Genomic DNA, 24,943 nt, shown 5'->3' with positions numbered 1-24,943 from the left:
GAGAGAGGAGCACATACTGCTCTGAGGCAGGACACACACTGGGAGAAAGCTTTTTATCAGGCCTGTGTGCTCTGCGGTCATCTCAAACTTGCTAGTCTTTTAATAGATAAATTATCAGTTTCATCTTTTCAATTACTTTTTTTACAACCTGAATATTTCGCTCACATACTGATATCTGTTGTCTGCTAATCGCGTGGTGCTCTATGGTTCTTTTTTAAATCCGTGTATGCGTCATTGCTTTTCATTGACTGTTTTAAACTGTTTAAAAGTGCTGCAGAATTAAAGTTGTGCATACATTTGGAAAAGCCATTTCCGTGGCTTAGGTACAGCGTTGGAAAGCTACACGGATTGATCTTGAAACAGTATATGCTTTCAGAAATCTATTTTACGTCAAAGACTTTAATTACAGACTTTTAGCAAATCAACATTAATGAGCCAAAATGATACATTAGCAATAGATACAGCAAGACAGAATGCCTCATTACCATATTGATTTTAGGAGAAACTTCAGAGGGGCAATTGTTATGTTAGCATAATGAATAGTTGTCGGGAGGCCTGTCCTTACTTTCTGCTCGACAGGTGCCAGGAATACTTAATAAGCACATGTCAGTGTTAATGATCGTATGTGAGACAATATAATCTAGAGCCATTACTCACAAGGGTGTGCTACAGTATAACACAACCTCAGAGCTGCCTCTGATGGAAGTGGGACTCATACATAAAACAGTACTCATCAGGATAAAGACATCATCATTAATCAAGGATACAACAAGCTTTGTTTTGAATTCCATGTGACTGACTCTTGGTAAATTATACTTAAGGTGCAGGTAGTTGAGGAAATATATTTGAATCAGAATCTGACAGCTGTGGGGTTGATTGCTCAAGAGTTTTTGAGTGTTTTACTCCCAGTAAATTACACCTAAATATCTTTTTTCTGAACTTTAACTTTGTAACTTATTTAGTTATAAATATTTTTGTTAAGATATGTACAATATGAGACCACAGTTTCAGGGGCTTTAACGCAAGAACCCCAAAATTAACAAAAGGAAAGAGAATTTAATAAAGTGCCAGGAATTAAGTGCAGGAAAATGCAGACTAAATGTACAGTGCATACAGAAAGTTTCCAGACCCTTTCAAGCTTTCCACATTTTGTTTCTTTCAGACTCATCTTAAAATGGATTCAATTCATTTTTTCCCCTCATCAATCCACACACAATACTCCACAATAACAAAGCAAAACAGGTTTTTGGAGTGTTTTGTAAATTTATTAAAAATAAAAGACTCCAATATTCCATTTACATAAGTATTCAGACCCTTCACTTAGTACTTGTTGAAAACACCTTTGGCAGCAATGACAGCTTCCAGTCTTCTTGGAAATGATGCTACAAGCTTGGCACACCTTCCTTTTGGAAGTTTCTCCCATTGTTCTTGGCAGAATTGTTCAAGCTCAATTAGGTTGGATGGGGGAGCGTCGGTGCACAACCACATTCAGATCTGTAAAGAAATGCTCTATTGGGTTCTGGTCCGGACTCTGGCTGGGCCGCTCCAGGATTTTCACAGAGTTTTTCCAAAGCCACTCCTGTGTTTTCTTGGTGGAATGCTTTGGGTCATCTTGTTTAAATGTAAACTTTCACCCCAGTCTGAGATCCTGAGCACTCTGGAAAAGTTTTCACTCAGGATTGTTCTATATTTTTCTGCTGTGGCAGAAGAACATCCTCACAGCATGACACTGCAACCACCGTGTTTGACTGTAGGGATAGTATTAATGAGGCGATGCTCAGTGCCTGGTTTCCCCAAACATGCCGCGGGGAATTGTGGCCAATAGTTCAATGTTCGTTTCATCACACCAGAGGATTCTACTTCTCATGGTCTGAGAGTTGTTCAGGTGCCTTTTGGCAAACTCCCAGCAGGCTGTCATGTGCAGCCAGATCTAAGAAGACTGTTGGTGGTTCCAAACTTCTTCCATTTGAGAATGATGGAGGCTACTGTGCCCTTGGGCACTTTCAATGCTGCAGAAATTTTCTGTATTGTATCCTTCCCCACGTCTATGCCTTGACACAATCCTGTCACCCAAGTCTAAAGACAATTCTCTCAACCTCATGGCTCGCTTTTCACTCTGACATACATCATCAACTGTGGACCTTATATAGAGAGGTGTGTGCCTTTCCTAGTTATGTCCAATGAATTCAATAAGGCACAGGTGGACTCCAATCAAGTTGTAGAAGCATCTCAAGGACGATTGATAGAAGTAGGATGGACCACAGCTCAATTGTGAGTGTCATAACAAAGGGTCTGAATACTTATGTAAATGGGATATTTCAGTCTTTCATTTTTAATAGATTTATAAAAACCTGTTTTTGCTTTGTCATTGTAGAGTATTGTGCATAGACTGAAGAGAAAAAAAATCCATTTTAAGATGAGTCTGAAACATAACAAAATGTGGAAAACCTGAAAAGGTCTGAAAACTTTCTGTATGCACTCTCAATATATGCAATATTCACTCTACTGTAGGCTGTAAAACCAAAACAATTAGCTGAAAGACGCTAAAAACACTGTAGAGATGAGGGGAACTGCAGATTCAGGTGATAATTCTTAGGTTCATTACTATAAGAATCCCTTTTCATACACACAGTCATTTAATCGACTGTTAATATAAAAATATTGATTATAACTGCTTTAATGGCTATAAATATGACTTATCTTGTGAGGAACCAATAATTATATGAGTTTGCTCTTTGAATGAGCATTGTTAGGTTGCTTCTGATATGAGGAAAAAGGAAAGATCTAAATATTAAGGACTGCTTTCTGGGTTTCTTGACATCAAAATACTCCCACAGAGCTGCGTGAGTCTGTGTTTGAGATGATGAAAACTAAAAGTGAAGGTGGGAAAAGGAAAGTGTCTCAATGCAATGATAACCCATTTAGCATGTGAGTGAAACAGATTATTCTAAAAGCCCAGTCAGCTAAGGTAAGTACCGTTTAACTGCAAAATCAATTTCACCCCCTCCCCATTCCAAAACATCTCTTCTGTCTGTCTCTACTGTGACCTACCCAGTAAAAGCAAAATACCAAAAAAAGAATAGAATTCTATGTGCTTGTAAATGTGACCACTTAGGATGTTCAGTATTGCATCCGTACCTCATGCCCTCTGTGGACTTGTTCTGATAATTGCAGTAGAGCTGCGGTGTGCCCAGCATTGCTTCAGTGAAAACAGCCAGGAAGCCCAGGGACTCCACGAACAATGCAGAGTCCAGGAGGAGGTAGGTGACGTAGGCTGCCACCAGCGTGAAGGCCATCACGCACTGCACGTAGTCCGTGAAGTAACTCCACGACCAAAAGTAGTTCCAGTCAAAGTCTAAAGGTGCACAATACAGGGAAAACAGAAATGAGTCCACAGAAATGAATGTTTTTTTTTAACAACAAGACACACAAGGGAGTGCAGCTGAAAACTGAAGCAACTGGCACATTAATAGAAACATTAATTGATGTGCATGGTTCCTGTAAACATAAAGACAGTAAAGCAAAGTTGTTCAAAGAAGAGACAAGCCACACTAATGTTGCTACTGGTTGAGTCAAAAAAAAAACAAAAAACTTTTTGAGTTTAAATCCCGATAGCATTCAGGGGAAAACAAGAGTCAAAAATATCAACAGTGACCTCAAGATGATTCAATGTTCATTACATCCCAAAATATTAAAAGTGCTGTTGTCCCAAAAGACAAACAACATAGCAAAGACAGTTTAGGGGTCATGGTGAGTACTATTCAGCCAGTGAAAACAGCTGTATAATGTCTTTAGAAAGCTCCTTCCAGAACCACAAAAGTCAGAGCTTTCTAAAGTTTGGAAGCTAAAAATTTATAACAGAAAGCCTTTGTTACCAACAGGAAGCATAGAGTTTGAAAGATGTGGGTGTTATCCAGGTAATTAGGGTCAAACCAAATGATACCGCTGGTTTCATTATGGGAAATATAAAAATGAGCTAGTGTTTACCCATAGGGACTAAAAGTCAGGATAACTCATCTAAATTTTAACCATTCCTCTTGAGTTCCCCAACCTCACGGCAGTATAATACTAAATCACTGGAATATCTCTTTCAAGCCTTATAAGAGAAGAGAGAAGAGAATTTAGTGTTGAACTCCTAGAACACTGGTGGATTCACAATGGAGCTGCTGGCCTCAAGCAGAGATGAAGAGCAGGCTGCAGAGGTCTGACAGCCTCACCTCTCTCTAACTCCACAACTCCAGATTTTGCAAAAATCTTTTGATGTCATCAAAGATGTTTTTTGTATGAAAAGATCATGATGCTACATCAGTACCATTCAGTAAAGACTTAACATTTTGGTACTACCTGTTAGTCTAATAGTGACTGAAACTCTTCTACTTTCACCTTGTAAACTGTGGTTGTTTATCCTGTGAGTGAGTGAGACTGAAGGGGTCTTTTAACACCAAACAATTAATTTGAGTCAGCTTATTCAGTTGTGAGACACTTCTTCCCTCCTTTGTACATGAGTGCAATCAGTTTTCCTCCCTTTCCTCACTTCTCGTTTTTCAGCACTGGAGGAAATAATTATCTACCAATTCTGTCTGTTCTTTTTTGAGCCGTATCTAGTTAATAAAAAGGAAGCAAAAACTCATTTATTGTGAAAAATTGAACTAACTTCACACTTAAGCTGCGAATTTTCACACGACTCCCACCATCCCTTTCTCGTATTCAGGAAAAAAAAAAACTATATGTCATAGACACAAATAGGACGTTTCAATTGCGCATGATCTGGACTTGCTCTCATTCAGAGTCTTGTAAAACAGAAGCTTTTGAGAGTCTTCAGGGAGGATACTTTGTGAAAAGCCTTGAGGGGAGGGTGGGAGTCAGCCAAGCCTATAGTATTGTCCACACAGTAGTAATGGACTGGGTGGGAATCTGGACACTGATGAATGATTTAAACCCTGTCTTCTGCCCTAGCACCTCTCATGTGCTTCCTTTCTCCAAGGAAATGATTAGATAAAGATTCTGAGCACAACAACACCGGCTTTCTGTAATAAGCAGCACAGCCAATACTAATCATACTGTGATAGTATCTCAAGGCTACACAGTGTCCATTGCCTCGGGTGCTAGTTTGACTGTAGCTGATGAGGGAAAAGCTACAATAAGCAATACTATGTCATCTTCTTTCTACAATGCTAAAACACATCCGACATAATAAAATTAGATCTGTTAAACAATACATACGTAGCTGCTGCTTTAATGTGCTAGCAGAGGAGATTGAAAGAGTTAATCATCAAAATGTAATCATGGCTGAGAGTGAATGATGTTGCTGCATTGCTGTATCTTAAATGGGATTTCTACAAGCCTCAAATGCAATAAAGCCGATTTGTTTAATTATGTTTAAATGAGACTCTCCTTATCTAAAATTCACATGTAAACACTCTAAGGAGGTTTACTGTATACTGTACAGTAGATGAGAGATGAAAACAAAAAAATAAGAAAAACATGAGGCACTGCTTGGCTTAACTTCACCATCTAAATTAAACAGCCCTGCTGTTTTGTGAGGCTTGGCAAACCAGAAGTGAAGAAATACCACCGTTTATGACATTTGAGTTCATGATTGAATGAAATATTGTTTCATTAGAGAATTAACAATGACCCATTCTGACATTTAGATGGCATTTCTACATGAATACACATGGCCGGCCTGTATGTGAGCAATGTACCCTGGCTTTCCAATACTGAGCCAATCCAATTGTTCCTTTGTGACAGACAAATTAAACAAATCCAATAAAGGTAACCGAATCAGTCTCAAAGAGCCATTCAAACCAGGTCATAGCCTTCTGTGAGCCCTCCACACAGCCCCTACACCAAGATTTACCACTGCAAAACCATTCATGTAGGATGGCAACACAGTGTGTTGTGCAATGATAAACATAAGACATGTAGGCAGGAGTTCTTAAAAACAGGGTAATGGGTCATGTCTCTCTGTTCTGAGTATAATCAACACTAAGAATATCCTTTGAGAGCTGCTGTGTGTACTCTATAGCATTGTTTGTTCTGTAGGTGTTACAGCTCCAGATGCCTGGTGGTGCTGTGCAGCCCTGCTGGCAACACAGCCAGAGGACTGTGAATCTGGGCCAACTAGCACCAGGCTGGTGCTGCCTGATAAAAGCCAAACATACAGGGAAGCAATCAGGGGCAATAGTGCAGCGTTCACTGCCAACCTGGCCGCTAAAGGCATGCACAGCTTCACCCTAAACACAGAACTGAACACACGATACATGATGAATGGCTGCAAGTGATAATACGACTAGGAGTCAGGTTGGGCGTATATCATACATACACACATCAGGTGGCGAAAAATACGACTCTCAATAAATGCTAATGTTGCAGTTTCTACTGAACATGTAAATAAGTATTTGTTTGCAGAGATGTGAGCCGAAACAACTGTTTAAGGTGATAATATGTCTATTATCTTGTTATGTACTTGGTCTGCCCCTAGGTGGCTAAAGAATGCAGCTAACATTTGTGATATCATAATGGAGAACCACTCCAAAAGTAAAAGACCCTGTTTTGTACATTTGGAACCAAATGTCATCACTGTTAAAACTGGTTTCCTTCAGAAAGTTAAATTATTAACGTTAAAATGTTGCATGTGGTCTGGTCACTACATATAACATTAGCTAGTTAAAAAAACAATGCATAATTTAGCTTATATGTTCTGCTTGTAAAACCTTAATTTGTGAGTTACTACTGTAACTACAGCTGTCAGACAGAGGCAGTAGGGTGACAAGTGTGCCGTTTCCCCACAGAAATGCAGTGGAATAAAAATTTAAAGTCACGAAAAATGTCCAGCCTTTGAAGTATATGACTGCTAATTTGTTCCACCTCACTCACTCTTCTATCTATACATTACTGAACTGAAACGGCACCAAACTTTTGATATCTCCCTTTAATTTGTCATATGGCTTTGATTTAAATTAATTTAAGAATGGTCTGATCTCAGCTGAACCTCCATGATAGCACTAATGATACCATACAGTAATACCATACATGAGCATAGCATAGGGCTGGGCAATATGTCAATATTAATTCGATATCGTGATACAAGTGATGTAATTTTCTGAACTTACCAGACCGTTCTAGCTGTTCTAGTATTTGTCTTTACCCACTTAGTCATTCTATCCACTTTACTAAAGATCATTTATCAAAAATCTCATTGTGTGAATATTTTGTGAAAGTCATCTCTACAATATTGTCGCAATATCGATATTGAGATATTTGGTCAAAAATATCATGATATTGGATTTGATCCATATCGCCCAGTCCTAGCACAGCATTATCTGCCAAATTTCTTTTTTAGTTCTTCAAATAAAAAGGTTAAAATCCTTTTCTTAATTTTCCTCCCAGTCACTGCTGTCAAGGGGACTAAGAGGAGAGCCAAAGCATGAAATTTCCTCTGGGGAGAAATTAAAGATATTTTTCTCCACTCTGCAATTTAATTTGGTGACCAGGGATTCTGCAAAGAACAGTAACACCTTTGGCTCTAACAAAAAAATGCAACACGTGATTATGACCTGCTTTACAGTTATTTGTCTCAGTGATTACACTCCTTCATGCCAGTACTATACTGTCATCATTGCTTATTTATGTATGTGCAGACACAAATCTACCTGCAACACTGGGCAGCAACACATGTAAAAACAATACCTTGTAGGCAGAGAAGTGTCACACAGAGGTACGACAAGAGCACCATTTCACACTGACCAGTACAGTATATTTATCACAGCAGTGTACCTCAGCCATACCCTGCCATACACCCTCTCTTGCTGTGCCGCTTGTGCACCCCGGGGCATTCTCCTCTTCCTCTTTAATCCCTGTGCTGAGTGGCAGCTGTGGTGGCACTGTGTGGGAACAAACTGGAACTGCATAACAATAGACTCCCTGCGGACTCCCAAACATCTTGTGCACAGCTCTGTTTGAAGTCCCACAGAGTTGCGGTACATGTGTAGGAAGACATGGGTCAAAGTTAGGCGATTTCAGTCGCTTGTTTACTGACTGCCAGATTCAGCTCTGGCCCTGGAAAAGTCCACGGGGGTAGTTGAAATAATGGCTCGCTGTCACTCAGAAGCACCCGTGGGAGAAGCAGGAACGTTATTATAAAAGACAGTTATAACGGCCCGAGAAATTGAACCACGGATTTCAACGAGTTTCATTTTCTGAAATTGAGACCTTTTTCCACAATGACTAATAGGCGTTCACTGCCAAGCCAAAGCACATCAACATTTCTGCACTGCCACCTAAACTGAATGCTATGTCGCTTATATAAAAAGAACTGAGCTTGAAAGTTAGGCCTCTACCTGCCCTTAGGGAGGGTATAACTGCACCTACAGGATGAGGTGATATATTCGAAGCTGCCAAACCCAATGAACCTACAGGTACCCCACAGTCTCCCTGGGACCAGAATGAGCAATGAGCCATAACCAGACAATGGAAAGAAATGGAAATCTCTTGTATTGCCATGTACCTCTCTAACATCGTTAGTCCAACATCTCTGTGGTGCAGGATCACTCAGTCATTGTGACATAATCAAGATAATTGCAAAATTTATTAAATTCTTCCTGATTTGTTTTTGAGCAAGCCACGGCCAGCACAGGGATAGCGTATTTCACTACACAGTTTTCTGGGACAGCTATCAAAAAGTGTTTGTTCTTGAATGTGTGGTTTCAAATAATCTGTTGTACTTCACGTCTGCGAATTGTGATCATCTTCAGGGTGCAGTCAGTCATACAAATTTGCTACCAAGCCTAGGAAGAGACATACAGTAAAGGAACAATTTGCACAAAACTTTTTCTTAGTTCAATTTACTTCCAAGCCACTTGGCCATTTGGAAAACAGCAGTGGTGCAGACATAACCACAGGAGCATTTCATCATTTTATTCGGAGCTTGGCGTCTATCATTATGCATTGTTTTTGATGACAATAGAATAAAATGCTAACGTTTAGCTATATCCAAGTCTATTAAGACGTGTCACGGAGGAGAAACTGCAACAGTTCTTGAGGTCGAGAGAGTCCCAGAAGAGGACACTGTCGACATGCAAAGAGACAAAGTGGGCTGAAAATTCATTCAGCTTAGTTTTTGCATCCAATTTTGAGCATGTTTTACACCCAAACGTTATTAAATTACAACAGCGTAGCAACACAGCATCTTGGTGTGTGACTTAGCTTGTCCACAATTGCTGTCTGTGTACTGAAAAAATTTATGTTATGGTGGCTATAAGCTAACGTTACTATTAATAACTGCCCTGCTTGTAGAAGAACAACCGAACCTAGTCATTATATATAGAGTAAAGTGACATTTTGCAAGATCCCACTGAAGTAGAACTGTTTTTTCTACTCCCATTGAAAATTCTTTCCTCCATGTCTCCATGTCCCTACTTCATAAGCGCCATTGATGTGCTGGCTGGAATAAATGCAAAAAATTCAGAGATTTCCACGTACACCCTTTACAGCTGAAATATCACGAACTAATTTTAAGTCTGAACTGAGCTGAAGGTGAATGAGAATTTGGATGTGATGAACAAAGCTGCTGCATCTGGGAACAAACAGAAGAGCTACCCAAACATCCAGAAACCACAGAGGCCTTAAAATTTGCATATAGGATTTACAATCATGGAGCAGAGCCTTTGTTGCTTGTTTGCTTGATGACCTAAATTCATGTTGAAAATATTCTGAATAAATCCAATCAAGGTTTCCTCTTTTAGGTCCTCAAAATCACTAAAAGTAACAGCTTGACTCATGCACACCCATCAGCGAAAGAACACAACTTTCCCCATTGTGACCGTCTGAACTTTTTCGACTAATATTTCAATCTTACTTTTTCCCTTCCAAACCCTTTTACCTCCACGTGAGTGATCACCAACATTTCTGATTCTGACACAGCCAAATGATTTGATCTTTTAATCTCCTTAAAGGATTTCAGCAGGCACTCTTCCATATAAATCACACTGAGCTGCTATGACACCCAGATTCCTCCACAGTCTGAAAACTAAACCTATGAAGCCTACAACTAGAGCACAAAATTAACACTCGCCACCAGCTAAATGCTGGTAAAATATGCAAGTGGCTGATAGATTTGCTTCACTCACTAGCCAAAAAAACAATGGTTATCTATTGAGTGGCTGGTAAAATTTGAACATTCATCTGGCTGTTGGGTCAGTGGACAAAAAAGTTTATTTCTCACCCTGCCTACAACAAAAAACTGCACAGATGTGGCCAGTTGTGTGATTGTGGTTGAGGTACCTGAGAGGTCATCTCAGGTACCAATTATGATCACAGCCAGTCTTATTTATGATAACAAAGCCTTATACGGACATTCTAGGAAGTTGTATAAAGAGTCAGCTACATTCAGTTTTTCTTTCTCGGTACAAATGTCCAGCTGTTTGATGGAAGTGCCTGGTGTGATAATGACTCTGTGCTGCTATGACAACAAATATGTGCTATGATTAAGGCTTAGAGAACATAAAGGGAACAAAATGAACAACCAGAGAAATGTACAGGTTGAGAATGTGCCCTGCTGATTAAACACCACCCTGGTGAGTCACTGCAGAGAGCTACAATATGAAGCTGTTCCACCTGATGGCTGCACACTGAAACCTGTTTGGTACTTGATGTTATAATGTCAGTGAGCTTTGCAGCATCTCTGATCCTTTATCCATCTCACAGCCCTGACATTGACCAAAGATGCTTTGGGTCTCAGAGTGAAGCTGCGTGTCTAACCAATCCACAGATCCGCTTCGTTTTTTCATTTCTCTACCCGGGTGTTCACACTTTCTTTAACAGTGCACTAAAACATGTTTACCTTTGATATTTCCACTAGCAGATCAATGGGCAGGCTCAGACCAGCAAAGATGCAATCAAAGAACATGGCTTTCTGTCAGTTCTAATGATGCTTAGCAGAGCTCACTGATCGATGAGCATTCATAGAAGTTTGAGCCTCTGGCGCTGTGGAGTCAGCTACGACATGTGGGCACACTGAGCCAGCAGAACCACACCTGGGCACTGAAGACAAGCAAATGTCCTGCTCCACAGACACACCAGACAGATTAATGACAACTGTTTTTCTGCACGTTTTTCTTAAAGTATGAAAATTATTTTTTAAAAAACACTATTATCTAGTGTACATTAATTACACCTAAGAGGAGAATTTTGTATTATTCTGTCCCATTTCACATCACGCAAATATTGTTTTCTACTGCCATCTAGTGTCCATATGGGGGAATGACAGCCCATTCTTCACTAATACTATGTCCAAGTTCTATACCACATATTCATTGTACACAGTATGTAATACGGTATATATTGATCTTTCAAGTATACTGTTTTAGCAGTTAGAATACAAGAAATCAATATACTTCACTTTCATACTAACTTTAGAACACTACTGTCAATTAAACTTCACAAAAAAGCACATTTTAATTATTTTGTGCAGCTGTGAAGTACTGCCTATGTTTCCTTTGCATTGTGGGACAATAGTGTACATAAACAGCACATTCAAAAAAAAATGTTTTTTGCATGCATGCTGTCTTTTTGAGCAAACTTATGTACTTCAGTACTTTGCCAGAGTGAACTCACTACATGCTCCAAACCTGCTTAACATTTAGTCAAGTTTGACATCAAGTATTCTTTCGTCTTAGTTTGGCGTCTGTGCTTTTGGTCATTCAGGTCATGTGATGCCTAGCAGCTGTAAAACAGGAGCAATTAGGTTTAACATGTAGTCTTACAGAGGTTTCATCTTTCTCTACAAGTGACAAAGACTCTCAAATATGGAGACCTAAAGTGTTCAATATTATGTAAATACATAAATAATAGATATAAGGCATTATGAAATAAATAATTATATGAATAAACAGACAAAATATGTAGTATAACCATGGCACTGTGAAATATTCTAATATCTTTTTAAGGATATTATAAGTCACAGACAGTGACTGTGATGGAAAGTGATATAAAACAGTCATTGGGGAAAATAACACTGTAAAATAAAAAAGAAAAGAGAAAAGGGGACATTTTCAAATAAAATCTGCTGGAATAAAAATAAAAAAGAAGGATGAAATAACCTTTCATAATGATGAGCTGAGTTTTAAAAATATATATTGGATCATACAATTTCAAGGTTATATATTTTATACTTATTTATGTGATCATTAAATTTCAAAATGTCTTAATTATTTATCTAATATTGAACACTTTGGGATTCACCAAGATCACAGAGCAAGTCTTTTTACATGATAAAACTTTCCGGAGTGCTGCACTTCAGGCCATACGTCAATGAGCAATGTCATAGCTGATATTTGGTCTTTTACAGCTGCACCTGCTGTGACGTCACTGCAGCCACAGGAGCGTGACAAGATTCACAGTTCGGAACCATAGTGAGCCCGTGTGATTAACTCGTTTACAGTGTGCATGTTGCATTAAATTGTGCGCCAGAAAATGTTATGTTTAAAGCTTATTATACTGTACGTTCTCATTTTTTAACAAAGCGGTGATAATTCCAAGAGGCTCAAAGTATTGATGAACAAAATCTGCCTTCATGCACAGCAACACGCACACCACACATTTCTCAACATATCAACTACAAAAGGGCTGTTACATCGAAACAAAGTGTAGTTCAGAGAACAATTTCAAAAAGCCAGTTAGAAGACAAAAAGTCATTAGCATAATCATTTGCATAAATCAGCCAAAAGCAGCAAGATGCTTAACATTTAGGTACATTTCAGGCCTGTAGAAAAAAACAAGCAGATTAGATGAACATGCACCTCTTTAAAAGTCATTAAACACACACTAAAACACATCTGAAGTGAGAGATAATATCAAATAATTATGTCATCTCAAACTGCAAAAAAACATCAGCATAAAGTTAGAAACAAAGAAAACTACAAGAGGTCAGTAAGTGGCTTAAATTAGACTATCAGGCTAATTAAATAAAGTCAATACAGGTTAGTCTGCTGTAAATCACTATTAACTACTGACTATCATTTCATTTAAATGACAGATTTATGCACAAACACATGCCAAAAAAATTACTTTCACACAAGTTTTTAAATGAAATCTTATCCTTCATCTGTACTAAGGAGGTGCAGTTTAACATGCATTGAAAGCATCAGAGCAGAGGCTACAATGGACGGGACAGTGAATGTGTCCCGTGGATCAAACATGGACGTAACAATAGGATTACATGCGAGTGAAATGGGTTCATGCTTCATCCAAACGTGTTGTGAATGATGTTAGTCGTCTGCACAGGGAGAGAGCCACACTGGGTCATCATCATGCACGAGACACAGACATGGGAGCGGGAGAGGCAGATGAACTACGACTGATGTTTCATGACAGACACATGAAGTTCTGTACATACCCAGAAAGAGCCTCTTAGGGATTCTGACCTCCTCGTCCTTACTGTCTGTTGCTACAGACGAAATAAATAAATTAAAAAAAAAAAAAAGGGGGGGGGAAAGGGGGGCAAAAAAAACAGGGACAGGGAAAGAAAAAAAAAAAGAGCTTGGTTTTGGTTTTCTTAGCCAGAGGTGACCCCTGATCTGTCAGGTTTATGAACTTGGGTGTGACAGATGATTCTGTACCAAATAATTAGTGATACTGTAAAACTACTGATCCCCTTGGTTAGTATTTATCACCGATTACAGAGCATTTGGTGCACAAAGACCGTTAGAGGGTGTTTCCCCTGGCAGAGGTTGTTCAATTATATTGGCACAGCATCTCATTGAGCTTTCACAACACATCTGAGCAACATCCTCAATCTTTATGAGAGTCTATATTAAAACCACTATGTGTACTATGTGTAGGATTTGAATATTTCTGATCAGATCTATCTAATTATTTTTTTCCATCACATCACATAAACTTGACACATAAAGGGTTTTAAAGTCAGTTTCACACAGTTTTGAAATTTCCGTGCATTGCTACTTGATGCTGTAGAGATTCACTCGTGCAGCCGTACAGTACACCAGTTTGTAAAAAGTGAACACAGTTTATGCAGCTGAATATAGTGCTGTTTTTCAGTAGATCTGATATGCGAGCGACTTCATGAAGTAGGGTTTATTTCTACAGCGTGACAAGGTAAATGCATAGCTGATGTGTTGGTGCTGACACACTGCTGCAGAGCCTGAACTAATGAATGTGTCTTGTTGTTTATAGTCTCCTTTTTACTAAATAGCAGCACCGCTAACAAAGCGCCACTAAATCAGCGATAAAGACATTGCATTTCTTATTGCTTCCTCAAATCAACAGCTGAAAACTTTCAACATCAAGACAGCAGCAACAGGAAATGCTCTGATTCGGCTGACAACATGGTTAAACGGCTGTTAGGTACGGCTGTTATCTGGAAATCCAAACAGGAAGACAGGAGTGAAACTATACTCATAAAGTCCGAGTTTCAGTTGCAAGTTACAAAAAAGTGCTGAGAGCTGAGCACAGAAAGAGTTTTTAAAAAACAAGGCCGGTCGCCAGTAAGGCCACACATGACTTTCAGAGTCAGTTTGGCACTAGGCTCAGTTTCCCCTGCTGTGAGGACACAGTGGAAACGCATGTGTTCACAGCTTGATGCAACACGGTGTGGTTAAAGCGAGCTAAACGGGGCTTGTGGAAAAACAGTATTAATACATTCAGAAATTTGTAGAGTACATGAGAGCTGTCTGGAACTTTTTCCTGAGTCACGAGAAGGCTCCGAGTTTGGTTGTTTGCAAATAGAAAGCACTTTATATTCTGTGGTTTATTTAGCTTTAGCTTGTCATTTAACTTTAAGCTGCTGGACATTAGTGCCTATTATTCAAGTGTCCAGCTTTCCCCCTTCTCCTCTCTTCAGACACAGCTCAGCATCCAGTCCTGCAGGAGGATTACGCTGTACGCAAAGACGGGAAACTCCGGCGCTGCACACAACACGTGATGAAGGGTTCAGACGCATGACACACCCTCGTGTTCCTCAATCAGTTGTGTGCATTGAATATAAAAGGTCTAACATTTCAACATGTAGGCTACTGAGTAACTTTATGAGGCTGTAAAGACACAATGGTTTCAGTAACTTCATTGCAAGCGGAATATGTTTTAAACTGAGGAGATGTTTGTTTCTCTCTCAGCTGATTCTTATCTGATAAGCTACACAAGGAGCCACCAGTGAAAGACATTCAGGATCTATTATCAATAGCTATACTGTTTAACAACTCATTGTATATGTTGTGTCATGTTTGGTTTGTTCTCTTGGTTTCCTGTGTTATACTTCTGTTGTTCAGTTCTTTTGGTTGTTTGGTTTTGCTTGCTTACATTATTTGGGTTGTTGGTTTGAAGGACTTTCTTGCATTCTTGGTTAGCTTGTGGTGGTGTGTACTTGGGTTTGCGTTCATGTGTATTCTCGGACAGTTTAATGTAAGCTGAGTTGTATTTTTCCCTCCTATGTTCCTGAACTCCTCCCCAGCCCGTTTTTCCCTCCATACCTGCCCTGAATCATGTTCGTTAGCCCTGCCCTGCTCTCAGTGTTTCCCTCAGCCTATTAGCTCCTAGCCTGCCCTTGTGTCTTGCCACCTGTTCCTTGCTGTTTGATTGGTTCAGTTTGTATTTAAGTCTTGGTTTGCAGTTCAGTTTTGTTGGATCCTTTGTTCTATTATGTCGAGTTTGCTCTGCTCAGCACATTCAGTTGTGTCTTGTGTTCAGTTCTGCTCAGCTTTTGTTTTTTGCCTGCCCAGTCTCAGAAATAGTTTTCTTCAGCCCTGCTTTTTGATCTCTGCGTTCCGGTCCACCTGCTCCGCTACTTATAACTGTATATTTAACCTACTAACCTTAAGACTTCTAGTATTATGATAAGTTTGATGATCAATATTAATAGTGGGCTAATACTTGGCATTTATCATATTAAATATCAGACAGTTAGCTGTCAGCTAATTGAAAATAATTTAACTTTTTTTTTTTTAATAGGGAAAATGTTGATACTTTCAGCCTTCGACTTCAGATGGATATGATCATGTTTTTTCTTTAGAAGACAGAAGTTTACGAGTTCGTTCTGAATGATCTATTAAAAGTCTGCACACGCTGTCACAGACAACAATCTTCAGTGTGGTTAACTGACAAAGCTCCACTTCTGATTATGCTTTACAGTTGTTCAAGCACTGACGCAGGTTTAACTCAAGTGTTTAAACATTGCAAACATAAGGAGTGGCTCTGTCATCACTCGTATTTGCACACACCTTGCTCACACACATTCACACATGCACTGGACCGCCTACACACATTCACTCACACTCCCTTGGATATTTTCATACTCTCATGAACACATCATATCTCTATCATGCACTGTCTGTTGCTCACATACACTCATTCTTTCACACACAGATCTACACTACACTTGAAGCCAACACACACACACACAGTGTTGTAACTAGGCTTTATCTGTAAAGAGGCCCCCGCACAGGGTTTCTGACCTATGAAGGAGCGTCTTTTGGTGTTGAGTTCAGTGGCCATGCGGACGTTGGTGCACAGGTTGAGCATGATCAGCATGGTGGCGATCATGATGATGCTCTGCCACAGCAGCAGCGTCTCGAAGTAGCGGCCAAATCTGACGGAGAAAAACAGAAGAATGCGTGAATTTACTGTGTAACGTGTCACAGTGATGATTTGATGAAATACAGTCACAGCTTTGCCCCCAGGAACACAGCATGCGCTGGCTTTTCCAGTTATCTCACAGCCTCAGTAAAATGATGGTACTTAGCTGTGATGGCTGTCTTGTTTTTTAACCTCTAAGACAATATTACTCTTTGTTTACCCCTGCCAGGATCATCCCAGTAGGATCACCAAGGCCAACATGAGTTCCATTGTGCCTCTGTTCTCTGAAGCACCCACCCGATTGCCAGCAATAGTAAAAATCTTTAAAAACAGCTGAAGGATGCAGCTTGGTTTAAGAGAATCTACACTTCAGCAACAGCTATTCAGACTCCTTTTTTGTCAGGGACTCACGAGCCATTGCATACCTGCTTCATAATCCAATTCACAACAGTAGGCAGCAGCAAGTAATGAGAACCAAATTTGAAGTTTTAATCCTATGGAAGCTCTTAAATGACAGGTTCACCATTTTTCAAATCTGTCTTAAGACAACAGTCAGGTGCCTGAATGAACAACTAAATAGGTTTTTCTTGCTATAATCATTCCTAGTTGATCGGTGATCCCAACGGATCACCCCCCCCCCCACGGTTTGGCACGCATGTGAACTGCGGATTTATTGCGAAATTTAATTCATTGGAGACAAAGTAAACAAACTGCTGTAGCTACAAGTCATGGGCGGACAGCACGTCACTAACAGGGATTTTGAAGAGCAACGACTAAACCAGCATCTAACTGACGTTAGCGGTGCACTTTTCCCTGGTGAATGTTTGTTTGGCTCGTTCAACAAGCTCAGCTGCAGGACAAGACATGTGTTCATGCTTGTAAGTTACCTTCAAGTTTTGATGATGTGGACACAGACTGTTGTTTCATTCACTACCATGTTCAAAGGAAAAAGGTATCATACCTCATATTGCACTTTAATTTAACAATGGAGTATTTAATATTTTATATACAAGATTTTATTAAAACATTGGACATCTTGAATGTTGTTTTCATTTGAGACCATGGGCAAAAGTTCCATGCTGTAAGTGTTTCACAGAATATATGCAAAGAAAAGTCATATTTGTCTCCTTTTTTTTTTTTTTTGCTGATCCAAAAAATGATCCAATCCATGACACAAAAACTGTGAAACGATCCAAATCGTGAGTTTGATGATCTGTTGCACCACCAATGGTCATACTGACCATTAGAAGATCCCTTCGTAATGCATTTACAATGTTAGTGATTGGGGCCAAAATCAACAGTCCTCCTTCTGTGCTGAAATGTATTTAAAAGTTTATCTTAAGCTAATATGAAGCTTCAGTCATCCAAATGAGTCAAATCAAGTAGATATCTTTCAACATTACAGTCTTTTTAGTGCCAAAGTCCCTCTTTTTGTTCCTATACTTCCACCACAGCTCAACCAGGAAACACAAAGAGGGAATTTGATGCTAAAAGACTGTAAACATGGCAGATGTCCACTTGATATGACTAACTCAAGACTGCTGAAGCCTTATAAGGTTCGGATTCACTTTTAAATGACTATGAGGGCACACTGTGGATTTTGGCCTCCATCACTTATTGAAAGCACATTTGAAGATCTTTTAAAAGTCAGTATGAACAGGAGGAATGATTATAGCAAAGAAAACCTCTCACTCTTCATTTGGGCACCTGACTGTTGTTTTAAGACAGACTAGAAAAATTGCGAACCTATCCTTTAAAGAGGTTTGTCATTTCAGCCGAATTTCAGATAATATCCCATTAATTATTTAAACATCCTAGTCTTGTTCTACAAAGTACATACTATGACTGATAAGTGAGAAAAGCATTAAATGAGAAGATTTTTGAACGGAGTTCGGTCACCACACAGCAGAAGCTGATCTAGTGTGAAAGCACAGGCAGGGAATACAGTAGTTTGATACCTGAAGAGTATCCTCAGGATGTTTGCCACCAGGAGGACCAGGCACACATAGGTGGAGAAGCCCTCTGCATTCTGCGAGCGGCGGATGTCTCTGTACTGGGGGATGTAGGGCACCACCCCACCAAACACCATGGCACCAGCAGCCACCCACGACACCAGCGAGTTGACCACGGTCACAATCTGGTCAAACACTTCATCTTCCATGTTGAGCTGTTATACGCTGTTTATCCTCCTCGGTTTCCTTGTGATGACTTTCAGAGTGTGAACAGAGTAACATTTCTTGTAGTAATCACAAACAAAGAGGCAGCAGCTAATGCCACGCCATCACAAGCGACCAGCCAGGGAGATAACGTTACTTTTATAGTTCAGAACAACAGACAACATGAATATATGAGTCACCGTATCGACTGTGCAGCTAAAAGCAGCGGTGGTGTTCGCAACGGAGAAGCCGTCTGTAGCTGATAATCTGTTCATTACCTCCCATTTCTCTGATTCAACACTTCTGTTGATGCTAGCGCGGAGGCTGCACTTATCTCAAAAGCGGAAACTCCCAAGACTCCAGAAGTAACGTTAGAATTAAAAAAAAGCCCTTGAAATTGACAAGAAAAATTAAACAAAAGAGAGAAGCACAAGATCCCTATGTTTTACACTTCCCCCTCCACTAACCGGCCCATATTTGTGTATTTCTACAGTTTAGCTAGCCCTAATTTCCTGAAACGTCAGACGTCACGTGTTAAAACAAAGCTGTTTGACTCAGTCAAGATAGTTCACACACACACACACACACACACACACACACACACACACACACACACACACACACACACACACAAACACACACACACACACACACACACACACATACACACACACACAAACACTACCTAATACGGCCTGTTTAACAGCTCTGCAGCTTCTGTGTCAACAGTTTTGAAGAGTATGCTTAGTTTTTAGCTTTATGTTTGAAGAATAATATATTACCAGCGATACACACTGTATTATTGAATATGTGCATAAATAATGTTCTTGTAATAAGCTAAATGTCTGCATAATAACTTTATATAAGGTTTAAATTCTGTCTTTTATATATATATTTTAAAAAATATTGCTTTTTATATGTTATTATATTTTATATGTGTTTTTATATATATTTATTTGCTGTTTTTATTGCAATGGAGCCTCCCAGCAAAAGCATTTAACACGATTGTACTTGTGTAACCGGAGTGACAATAGCATCTCAGCATCGCCTGAGTGCAGTATCTCCACTGATACGTGATCCTGCCGAAAATATGCCTTTTAATTTGAAGAGATTTTGACATGTAGGAAAAGCACAGGTGTAAATGATTAAATGAATGAAGACTGAATTCCATTTAGCTTCTAGAGTTTCAGGGTCCACTGTCACGCTGTCATTTGTTGCTGGTAACTTGAATACAACAGAGCCATTGTTAATGTTATTCACACTGTGCTTTTCCTACTATGACAAGGCAAAGTGTTTCTGTCTGTGTGGACTAAAACTTTCCAGTGGCTCAAAGTTTAAAATGATAGTGCTTTATTAAAAATAAAAGGTAATGGTAAAGGCTTTGGTAGACCAAAGCTAGATCACCAACTAGGAAAAGTGGGCAACTGACCCAGGCCCTCAGGTGCCCAGAAGGCCCTGGAAATGATTTTGTAGTCATTTGATTAATGACAAAGTAGTTTGGCAATATGCCAAACCTTCCTTTTTCCTTTCCTTGGTTAATTTTATCCGATTCACTGGTAATACACATCAGTATTTTTTGAACCAGGCGTCATAGTGCATTTTGCAGGGCCATCTCTAATGATACACACAGTGCACAAAAGATTCAGCAGGAATGAACGGTGACCGTCACAGTCGCAAAATCCAGATTATAAAGATTTGTAAGGGTTTAATGAAAGTTATATAAGCAGCGTGGCAGACAGCTCCTCATCTGTCATCTGTCACTGTGAAGCAGGATAATCTCTTATATAAAGAGCAGAGCTTCAGTGTGTTCCTGCTCATCTCACTGAACACACAGTGAGCTGTCTGACAGGCTAAACCAGATCACAAAGGGTTAACAACAATGCCCTTCCCATATGCGACCATGCATGCAAATCACTACGGATGTCAACGTCAGGCATGAGACCGGAAATTCAGAAAAATGTGCCTTCATAATAAAAGCGTAGGGAAACGTATGGGCTCAAATGGGTAACTACAGACAATTCTGTCATCATTGCCACTGCCTGGTGGACTGTCTGGTTAAGGGAACTTTACATTTGCATTGTAGACAAACATTTATTAGACAGTTCCAAGACTTAAGGCTGCGAATCAGCTTCAACAAGACACCTAATACATCGATGCTGTATACATTATATCTGTGGCATTTCTGATCTGTATGTAACAATGTTTATCTGTATAGTCACTGATAAATAAACAAATTAAACTACATTTAAAAAAAAGATGAGATTACAAGGGCCTCACATACAAAGTGAAAAATCTTTTTATGTCATGTGAATATATGAATATTAAGTGAGTTTATGTTCAGCAGCAGCCACAACAGTTTTTTTAACTTGGGACTGAATACTTTTCAAAGCTCTATTATTCTCTCTGTGAAAGATGAAATAACATGTAGCAAGTACAGTCACCTTTATTTTGAAATGAAGAATACTACAGGCGGAAGTCGTGCTATTTTTAGTCATTAACTCAACTTACTGCAAAGTTATACTGAAGTCATAGCCAGCTGTCGTGAAGGGAGAAATAGAGTTGGGATTTAGATGAGTTAAAAAGATAACTGACTTTCTCTCTCACTCACCTATAGACGGGTTGTGAGGTGGAGCTTTATATCCCAGACTGACAGACGTCAGAGGTTTGTGTATTGTTGGATAAACGATGTCAAAAACAGACTGCAAGGCAGCTAAAGATATGACAGAGGCGGTAAGTTGGTTTAATGTGAGCTGTGACGTTAAAGTGAACATTAGACTTGATACTTTATGATGTTTTCCTGTCTTTACAGATGGAGGAAACAATGCAGCGACTTCAAGGAAGATTCCAGGAAATCTCTGGACAGCTGGAGACAAAATATATCCTTTTATAACTGTGCTGGTCATGTAACTGTTAAAACCCTGTCCTATGTGGTGATAGGAAATGACACAAGCTTAGTGACAGCATTTTGGTTAAACTAAGATATTTTTGTAGAACAGATATCTGCTTAAACTATCCAGTTAATTCAGTTGGTTGCAAGCTGCAACCAAAAAAGAAAAAAATCAAAAATTGTTTAAAGGGCGAGACTGAATACTACAATACACTTGTTACTGAGGCCCTTGTACATAATGAAATAGTTTAACAGTGCCCTGTCTTTACCAGGGATATGGTAAAACACATACAGCTGTCCATTTGTAGATTCCATATTAAATACCCCCTGCAGACATGTTTTAGGACATGTAAAAATACTTAGTTGGAATAATAACGTGTATGTGATATGGGGGTTTCTACAAAACAGTTGAAGTACCTAGTCAAAAAACCCTTACAATTACCTATATTCCCTCGCCATCATTAAAAAAAATCCAGAAACTATGAATATGAAAATTTCAAAGTAAATAAGTTTAACAGCTGGACACAAGATGTCTCTGACTTCACTGAAAAGTCCATTCTCAGTGTGTATGTGCACTGGAGGTTTTAAGTCTCCACATCACACTTGTGTAAGTTACATTGTGAACCGTGATTGGCGCCTAACAAGCTGTGATGTCATAAATCCTGCTGGTATGTACTTATGTGAAACTCAGAATTAAGGTGAGCACAGAGAAACGTTCTTCCTTCAGGAGATCAATGTGAAAACAGCCTTCTAGTGTCAAACTCTGCACACACATCATTCTGTACAGTCAAACATCCAAGTGAAACAATAATAAGCAAAACGCATTTCTGAGAGGAGGGGGACTTTAAGTCATCACATTGTTGGTCAAAACAGAATAATGCTAGAAATAATTTTGCTTAGATAATACACCCCCCAATTTAAGAATTGTATCTACTACTGAAGTCAGTAAGACAGCTGAAACCTCAGTTAATTAGACTCTGTAGTTCCCTCCTAGCATACATGCTAACTGGTGATATTACTATTGTACTTCTTACAGCTGTGAAAACCACAAAAAAAGCCCACCCAGTTTCTCCAAACAGCTGTAGTGCTATTATTTTCTCAGTTTCTGCATTCTGTTGTTGTCACTGTCTGGCTCTAACTGGACAACATGTGCAGGTTGTTTCCTTCACTTTCACACTAGATGAGATGGGAACACGCATTGATGGCCTCGAGAAGAATGTGGCTGAGCTCATGACACAAGCTGGTATGGAGGAGCAGGCCATTTCAAAGTGACAGCAGGCCAACTGTCAGATGAGCTCTGTCCATGTAATCTCCAAAAACTGTGGCTTGCTGGTGCTTTGCCAGAGTTCCACACTACACTTTCATCAAACATCTTCAAATGGGATTTCTGTGTTGACATCAGTGTACCCGTAAAGTTTATATCGCTTTAAAGTTTTAGCCAAATGTCCGCTTTTTCCAAGGTGCTACCATATGATAACAAACGTGTGGATGCTCTTTCCTTGATGCCTGAATCTCTCTGAGAGGCTTTGGATCACAGTTAACACATTATTTATTTTGATAGAAATATATATATATATGTCTATTTTTTGTCACAGCAAAAAAGAGAACTGTTTGTTTTGGAAGCATGTACAGTCAGATTACAGCTGACCAAGAAGCTTAAAGGTACCTTGTGGAGTTTTTGTTGTAAACAAACGTGGTTTTCTTTACATTCAATGTTTTCTACCAAAACCTATTTGTATCAAAGGCTTAACAAACCTATTGAATGCATTTACTACCTCATATAACATTTTCCAGGCCTTTTTTGAAACCTTGTTTACATGTTGTGGTCTTTTACGTTTACTGTCACATTCCTAATTTTTACCACCACTGACTGTCGATGTGCATGTCCATATGTGCACATCATGTGGCCCTGGTTGAGCAACTGATGCAAATAATACAGGGACCTGCTCGTCAGAACATTGTTGCTCTACAGCGCCACCGGTGGTCAAACACTCCACAGGACACCTTTAAACATGGAAAAAGGGCGATATTAAAATCTTTCCACCAAAGACAAAGTATGGCATATCATGTGGCAGTCAGCAGTTTGAAAATGAAGTATAAAGTGGGGGATTTAAAAGGTTGAAATACTCTTGAGAAAGATGCTAACTAAAGGATTATATTATCTCATTATTTGATTGATGAATTTATTCTGTCTTCATATCTGGGAGAATATTGTTGATAAAATCTATGCAGTTTATTTGTAAGTGTAATACTACTGTATATCATATAATGTACAACTGTATATCATGTATGTCTTCCTTCTTTTTACCTGTGTAACCACTGTCTGCCAGATTATCAGTTTATCACTGTGCACCAAAGTTAAGCCAAATAAAGATTTTTTTAAACAAGTTGAGTTTTCCATGGAGCACAAATTGTACAGTATTTCAGCAAAATGATTACTTTTCCATTACTATTTGCATGGTGACAACATTGTATTCTTGTTTCCCACAATTTTTTGTTGTTTTTACTTACAAAATGAACTTAGTTACTTAAGTTTTATATCAGTTTACCTCATAATGACATAATCTTTGTTTGTCTAAGGTCTTTTGGACAAAGTTTTTAAGTTCAGTGTAACAAAGGTTTGAGATAAATGTAAAGTAAATTGACATTTTATTCAATAAATGTTGTACTTGTGTGCTAGTTTTAGCTGAAAACCTGAGGATATGTCTTCACTCCAGCCTCTGTTGGAGCTCTCTGGTTTTCTTCAGATACTTCTATTTATAATATATGTCTTGTTGTTCATTGAAAATGGGTTTGATTTTTCACAGATGTAGTTTCCTATAATACAGTATGTGATGGAACAGTTCATCTTGACTTTGTTATCACATGTTGGAGTCGGGTGTTTGTTGTTATTGACTGAAACATACTTACACTAACACAAAGATTATATAATTTATGATTTTTGTGAGCTACACATTGCCAAGGTGGTGTCAATATGTGAGATGTTTTTATGGATGTTCGTGTTGCAGGAGGTCTTTTGTTCCTGTGTGAAATGTTTCACAATACAAAGATCAATGGTCAAGGAAAGTTTGATATACAGTAAGTAGCCAAAGAAAAGAGGAGAGCTTTTCTTTAAGACTGGTAGTAAACCCCTCTCATCTAACAGTTGTTTCATGAACCATTAAAATCCATCATCTTGAATTTTTATTTTTCTCAGGATGTTTTTCTTTTATTACATTACCTGATCTGGTATATCATACTACAGCCATGTGTTCAGGCTCGATGGAACAGCTTCAAAAGTTGCTCATAAAATAATGTCTTGATGGGTTTGCAT

The 24,943-nt window shown here is 39.0% G+C and overlaps 2 protein-coding genes across 4 annotated transcripts in view; one reads left to right on the top strand and one right to left on the bottom strand.

The window, feature by feature from the left end:
* The window catches only part of LOC121913528 (solute carrier family 66 member 2), a 35,014-nt gene extending 15,739 nt beyond the window's left edge, over nt 1–19,275 (bottom strand). Inside the window, exons 1-5 of one of the 3 annotated variants that reach the window (XM_042436190.1) lie at nt 18,944–19,275; nt 18,546–18,795; nt 16,467–16,600; nt 13,397–13,447; nt 3,139–3,355 (exon numbers count right to left, since the gene is read on the bottom strand). In XM_042436190.1, the coding sequence (XP_042292124.1) occupies nt 3,139–3,355; nt 13,397–13,447; nt 16,467–16,600; nt 18,546–18,748 (605 nt within the window). In that variant the 5' untranslated portion in view covers nt 18,749–18,795; nt 18,944–19,275. Of the gene's footprint in view, nt 1–3,138; nt 3,356–13,396; nt 13,448–16,466; nt 16,601–18,545 lie in introns of all 3 variants that reach the window. The other 2 variants (XM_042436191.1, XM_042436192.1) reach the window with 2 other exon arrangements.
* Nucleotides 19,276–21,229: 1,954 nt separating this feature from the next.
* On the top strand, nt 21,230–24,017 carry LOC121913042 (heat shock factor-binding protein 1). Its single transcript, XM_042435674.1, has 3 exons — nt 21,230–21,473; nt 21,553–21,619; nt 22,808–24,017. Exons 1-3 carry the CDS (start codon nt 21,429–21,431, stop codon nt 22,900–22,902), a joined length of 207 nt encoding a protein of 68 aa, XP_042291608.1. The 5' UTR covers nt 21,230–21,428; the 3' UTR covers nt 22,903–24,017.
* The last annotated feature ends 926 nt before the right edge of the window (nt 24,018–24,943 follow it).

The sequence above is a fragment of the Thunnus maccoyii genome, chromosome 15 (genome assembly GCF_910596095.1).
Source record: "Thunnus maccoyii chromosome 15, fThuMac1.1, whole genome shotgun sequence".
Classification (NCBI taxonomy): Eukaryota; Metazoa; Chordata; class Actinopteri; order Scombriformes; family Scombridae; genus Thunnus; species Thunnus maccoyii.
The sequence above is the reverse complement of the archived record's forward strand: the minus strand, read 5'-3'. Positions and strand labels throughout refer to the sequence as shown.

Bases quoted from the DNA above. Each gene is read 5' to 3' on its own strand.
- LOC121913042 (XM_042435674.1), top strand. From the start codon at position 21,429: ATGTCAAAAACAGACTGCAAGGCAGCTAAAGATATGACAGAGGCG. The intron at 21,474-21,552 runs GTAAGTTGGTTT...CTGTCTTTACAG, and splicing joins CTAAAGATATGACAGAGGCG to ATGGAGGAAACAATGCAGCG. The intron at 21,620-22,807 runs ATATCCTTTTAT...TCACTTTCACAC, and splicing joins TGGACAGCTGGAGACAAAAT to TAGATGAGATGGGAACACGC.